At 58.9% G+C, this 5,992-nt stretch overlaps 1 protein-coding gene across 1 annotated transcript; it reads right to left on the bottom strand.

Moving 5' to 3' along the window:
• Positions 1 to 1,322: 1,322 nt before the first annotated feature.
• Positions 1,323 to 4,748, bottom strand: LOC310638411 (riboflavin transporter 2-like; the record flags this gene model as incomplete). The annotated part of the gene is made up of 3 exons (XM_083359478.1): positions 1,323 to 1,535; positions 2,368 to 2,491; positions 3,805 to 4,748. 3 exons carry the CDS (start codon positions 4,746 to 4,748, stop codon positions 1,323 to 1,325), a joined length of 1,281 nt encoding a protein of 426 aa, XP_083215604.1.
• Between the last annotated feature and the right edge of the window lie 1,244 nt (positions 4,749 to 5,992).

Below are 5,992 nucleotides of genomic sequence, written 5' to 3'. Positions count from 1 at the left end.
ATGGGCCCGTTACGCCCCCCCCCCGGGAAGCTGAACCGGCTCCCGGTTCTCTGGCGGGCCCTGCCGCCCTCTGGAGGCCCTGGGCAGCACTGCGGCGCAAGGTCCTGGGCCGATGACGCCTCAACCCCCCAATACTTGCTAGAGTCGACCCTCAAGACTGCCGCCCCCCCCTTTGGAAAGCAAATGGGGCTGGGGTGGGAGGGGAGGGGGCACTTTTTATTCCTGGAACCCCGAATCTGCCCTGCAAATTTGGACATCTGCTTGAGCTGAATCAGGGTGAAAGTTGTGCTGGCTACTGTTGGACAGAGAACAGATTACCTTTGAGGGGGGGGGCATCCTTGGCAGCAACGGCAGAGAAATGGGGGTCCCAGCTGTCTTTTGGGAAGGTTTTTGACTTCCCAGCCTGGCCTGTAGCCCCCTGACTCATCAATGAAGGTTTTGCTCATTCTGACTGCTGCACAGAAGTGGGCCCCCCACCCACAAAGGTGTAATTGTAAAACTGATGCAATTCTGTTGCTCTGGAAAAGGGCAAACCCCGCCCCCCTTGCTCTCCTGAAAGAAGGCAGAGAACACCTGGACATCTTTAGAAAGACCTGCCAAGCTTATATAATTTGCTGCAAAATAAAATCGAGTTTCAGTGCCTCACAGCTGGATATGGAAAAGAAATGGCAATAAAGGGTGTGTGTGTGTGATTGTGTTTGTGTGGCGTAGAATCAAAATCACACTAAATATTAGTACCGCTTTATAAAGTCTTAGTAAGGAATGCTGCATCCAGTTTGGTCACCACATTATAAAAAAGACGTTGAGACTTTGGAAAAAATGCAGAGAAGAGCAACTGGGACGATTAAAGGCCTGGGGGCCAAAACATAGGAAGAACAATTGTGGGATTTGGGTTTGGCTAGTCTAGGGAAAAGAAGGACTGGGGGGGTGGGGGACGTGATAGCAGTGTGCCAGTATTTGAGGGGCTGCCCCAAAGAAGATGGGGTGAACTTATTTCCCACAGTGGCAGAAGGCAGGATAAGAAGCAATGGATGGAAACTCACCAACGAGAGAAGCAACTTGGAATTAAGGAGAAACTTCCTAACAGTGAGGACAATTAACCAGTGGAACTGCTTGCCACCCAAAGTGGTGGATGCTGGGGGTTTTCAAGAAGAGACTGGACAGCTTCCTATCTGAAAGGGTATAGGATCTCCTGCTTGAGCAGGGGATGGACTGGATGATCTCCAAAGTCCCTTCCGGCTCTATTCTGATTGACTAGGATTGGCGGGGGGGCCTCTTGGCAGCTTTCATGGCCCATGGTGCTGGGCCCATCCAGGGTGCCCTTAGCTGGGGCAGCTGGAGTTGCAGGGGTCTCCCGAGTGGAAGAAGCCGTAGACGCTGACCAGAGGGAAAATGATGAGAGCCCCCACCATGGATCCCAGCTGGACCACTGCCCCACACCAGACCAGGGCGCTGCGTCCCTCGTCGCGCAGAATCTTCCCAATCATCAGTTTCACGTAAGAGAAGACGCCGATGAAGAGGACCCAGCAGAGGACCTGAACAAAAAGGCAGCGAAGCAGCCAAGTCTTTGGTGTCTACCTGGTACCACAGCCTCCCCCACCGCAGAGGGGCACAAGGGGCCACATTCTGCACCTCCCATGCTAGGAGGGCTGCTGGGACAGTGCTAGGGAGGATGCCAGCTTGGCTCTGCCGGGAGGGGGGGGCAGGTTCAGGCACTCCCCCTCTATGCAGCCATGACTCCATGTGCAGAGCTGCAGGCATTCCTGCCTCCTTGGGCTGCCGTCTGAAGGCGGGGACGGCCCCCGGCCTGGCTCCCCCCCAGCCCTTCAGACCCAGCCTGCTCTCCTCAGTCGTCGGGGGTCTCCTCCTGCCCCTTGAATGGCTCTGTGCCGGGTAGAATCCTGGCTCCTGGGGGGGCTGGTCCCAAAATAGACTAAACTCAATTAGAGGTGCCAAGGTCCTCCTCTGTTTCGGAGTTTTTGTTGTGAGATGCGGCCTTGTGTGTCGAGCTGGAAGCTGCCTAACAGCATGCCGAGGGAGGTGGGCCCACCTCTCACTGACTCTTCACTTGGCCAAAAAGGTTTTCTGAATAAGCCTCAAGTAGCTGAGCTCAACCCACCCACTGTCACACGCCACAGTGGCTGCGTTCACACAACACACCAAAGCAAAAAAGCCGCACTGTAGTTTCAACGGGCCCGGTCACTTTGTCCAGGGCAGGGACAGTGACCGGCTGGGCAGGCTTGGCTCAGGCAGCGCCACTGAATGGATGCTCCCCGAGACCCTCCCCCTGCTGACACCCGCCCCCCTAGCAGCCTTGGGGAATGTTGGACATCCCCCGGGTGGGGTGGGGGCTCCGTTCCTACTTACAATGAGGAGAACGCCAAGGGGCGAATGCAGCAGGGGGGGGCAGGGGCTGAAGGAAGCCATGCTGATGATGTAACAGGCCAGGAGGGATCCAGCCAAGGAGAGGAGAGCCAGGAGCATCAGAGACCTGAAAGGGGGGGGGCAGAGGTGGGAAAAGGCGGGACAGGGATGATGCCCACAACTGCACAGCCACCTGCCTGCCTGCCAGCCAGGTGCAGCCCAGGAAAGCCAAGTCCTGCCCCCAGCTCAGTAAGGCCAGGAGCCCCTGCCCTCCAAGAGCTATTGGGACACGTCTGTCCAGGGCAGAAAGGCCTGGCATCTGGGGGGGGGGAGGTTTCCATCCTCCAGGGCTGCCACCTCTCCCCAGTGCAAAACGGAACAAGGCCATCATCATGATCCAGACCTACATTTCCCTCTAGGTGCATAAGCCAGGCCCTCCATCAGCTTCACCCTCCCCCCTGCATAGCTACCCACCTCGGCCTGCTCTGCTGAGACCCACATTCCTCTTCCAGGGGAGAACAAGCCCACATGTGTCACACATACGTGTACACACACCCAGAGGGAGGGAGAGAAGAGAGGGAGGGAGAGAAGAGAGGGAGGGGCGAGATGGAGGGAGGGAGGGAGAGAGAGTGGGGGAGAGGGAGGGAAGGAGAGAAAGGGGGAGAGGGAGGAAGAGAAAGAGGGAGGGAGAGAGAGAAGAAGGAGAGGAGAGGGAGAAAAGAGAGAGAGAGGGGGCAGACAGAGAGGGAGGGAGGGAGGGGGAGAGAAGGAGGGGGAGAGAGAGAGAGCCAGAGAACATTAAAGGATCTGAGAAGCTCCAGAGAGACTCTCGCTGCTGAGATTGGAGGGATGAGGGCGGCTCTTGGCTGGGGAGGCTCCCATTGAGCTGGGGGCAGGGAGGGCACTGCCCGAGGGAGGGGGGCTCCTCCTTCAGGGTCTGGGAGGAGGCTGGGCAGAATGCCACTGAAAACAGGAAGCTGCTTGATTAGGAGCTCCTTCCCCCAGGAGATTCTCTGGCCACGCAGGGGGGTTGCCCACCCTGAGTGGCACAGCTGTCCTGAGGGTGCAGCCTCGGCCTTTGGGCATCCAGGTGTCTGGGCTGGATGTAGCTCAACAAGGGTCTCTGGAGCCGGGCCAGGCTCGGTCAGGGAGGACGTCCCTCTAAGCCCTCTGCCGGCTGTCACTCCTGCCTTCCAGCGGGCTGGTTGGAGACGAGGGCTTTGGGTAAGGGGTGCCCAGCGCAGCTATGCAGGAGGGCAGTGCCAGCTGTGCCAGCGGAAGGGGGGCTTTGGGTGCACCTCCCTCTTCACTGCTGCAGGGCCCCCGAGTGAACCGTCCCCCATCAATTCTCAGGGGCCTGATGGGTTGCCTGTGTGGGGCCAGTTCCGACCCTGGGGCTGGGGTCTCTCTAACATGGCTCCCCCCTCCCCCCCAGCTCACCTGCTGACCAGGAACATCCCGAGGAGGCAGGCGAGTGGGTTGGCCAGGCTGCTCAAGGTGGCCGAGAGGTGGTAGGTGGGGCGGCCGTGGGGCAGGCAAGAGTAGGACTGCAGTGGGGGGAGGAGGCCGTTGGTCAGCGCATTGGCCCAGGCCATCAGCCCAAAGATGCAGGCCTTCTGGGCACGGGAGTAGCCGGTGCCACAACTGGAGTCGATGGCCTTGAGCATAGGCTGTCCCGTCCCCGTGGCCGGGCCGCCATCCGGGCTCTCCCGCCAGGCACGGTTCCCCTTTGCCCGCTCGGGCAGGTGGTTGAGGGCGAGGAAGGCTGCCAGGCTCAAGGCCATCATGCCGCTCAGCAGGAGGAAGAAGGTCCGGACGGAGAAGCGGGCTTCCTGGTACTCCACCAGCAGCTCCGAGGTGCCGTTGCCCACCAGGCTGCCGTTGATGCAGCGAGCCGCGCCGGCCCCCTGCCCCAGCGCCAGCAGCCCCGGGAGGAGCCCGCTCAGCCCCTCGCCCACAAAGTAGCTGGTGAGGTGCCAAGGCTGCAGCCGGCGCATGTAGGGCAGGAAGGTGACGGAGGAGGTGCAGTCCACCAGGGCCAGGAAGAAGAGCAGCACCATCAGCGCCACGCTGTAGCGGGCGGCACCCAGCGGCCGGCTCTCCTGCCAGAAGAAGGCCAGCAGCAGGCAGGCCAGGCAGCCCAAGACCAGCAGCCCGTAGATGACGCCCACCTCGTCCGCTCGGCCCCGGAGGACGCGGTGCGCCAGGGTGAAGGCCAGAGGGCCCAGGTTGGCCACCTGGACAATGATGGTCAGGTAGGTGGGCAGGAGCCAGCCCTCGGGCACCTGGGACACGATCAGTGGCAGCTCCACCCACACGCCGTTGATGGCCACCCAGGAGCCCGTCCCCAGCAGGCAGACCAGCAGGTGGACTAAGAGGCCCATGCTCCTGAGCGGGCTGTGCTCAGATTGCTGCAGCTTCCGGAACAATAATATGCGATGCGCGAATCCAGTTGTGCGAAGGCTGCGGGTGCCAAGGGGTCCCCTCCTCCTTCAGAGGCTCTGCTGCTCCCCGGGCTCTCTCTCACTGCAGAACAGAAAGGAAGGGAGAAGGGGGGGCCGCTAAGGCACCTCGGAGGAAAGGAGGACGCAAATCAGAGAAAGGTGGGGTGTCTTTTTTGAAAACGTGCAGGTAGTTCCCTACTTACCACCCACGACGGAGCCCCAAATTTCTAGTTCTTAAGTGAGTTTTGCCCCAATTCACGACCTTCCTTGCCACAGCTGTTAAGTGAATCACTGCAGTTCACACGGTCGTTAAGTGACTCTGGAGTCCCTCATTGACTTTGCTTATTAAAGAGTTGCAAAAGGGATTCTGCGACCGTCATAAATACAAGCCGGTTGCCAAACTTTGATCATGTGACCGTGGGGATGCTGCAATGGTCATAAGTGTGAAAAATGGTCATAAGTTACTTCTCAGCATGCTGTAACTTTGAACGGTCACTAAACGAATGGCTGTAGCTTGAGGACCTCCCATACTGGAGCTGCATCTCTGCAGCTCGAAATGGCTGCGCTGATCAAAGGCAGGAAACGTTCCCACCGGAGGAGAAGGCCGTCTTCTTGGCCACGACAGGCTCCCTCCCCAGTTGGCTCTCCGGGAAAGCTCGGCTGTGCCCGTTTGCCTCCTCCTGTCCATGTGGCTTTCAGCCGGTGCCATCTCCAGAATGCCAGACTTCTGACTTCCCCAGCCAGAGAGGACAATGGAGGTGTTGTTAGCTGCGTGACATATCCAAGGTAGAGTTGTCCAACCTTGGCCACTTCAAGACCAGTGGATTCAACTCCCAGGATTCCCCAACCAGCTGGCTAAGGAATTCTGGGGGCTGAAGTCCATAAGTCTTGAAGTGGCCAAGGTTGGACATCGCTGGTCTAAGGCAACGTTTTGCATGCTGGCTGGGGAATTCTGGGAGTTGAAGTCCACCAGTCTTTTGCATGTAAAGCTCTCCTGTGCTCTTTGGGTGCCAACCAGCGGTTCTCTGACTGCAGGTTTAGCTCTTTTCCGAACTAGCATCCAAGGCACCTTCCATCTGCTGGCCCTTGTGGCTCTTCCTGTTGAATAGCAGCCTGATCAGGAAGAGCTCCTGCCTTGGCTCACCCACCCCCCAGTCCCTTCCTCTGCTATTCAGCTGAGGACT

The sequence above is a fragment of the Vipera ursinii genome (genome assembly GCF_947247035.1).
Source record: "Vipera ursinii genome assembly, chromosome: 3".
NCBI lineage: Eukaryota > Metazoa > Chordata > Lepidosauria > Squamata > Viperidae > Vipera > Vipera ursinii.
This window is presented reverse-complemented; position numbering and strand designations above follow the sequence as displayed.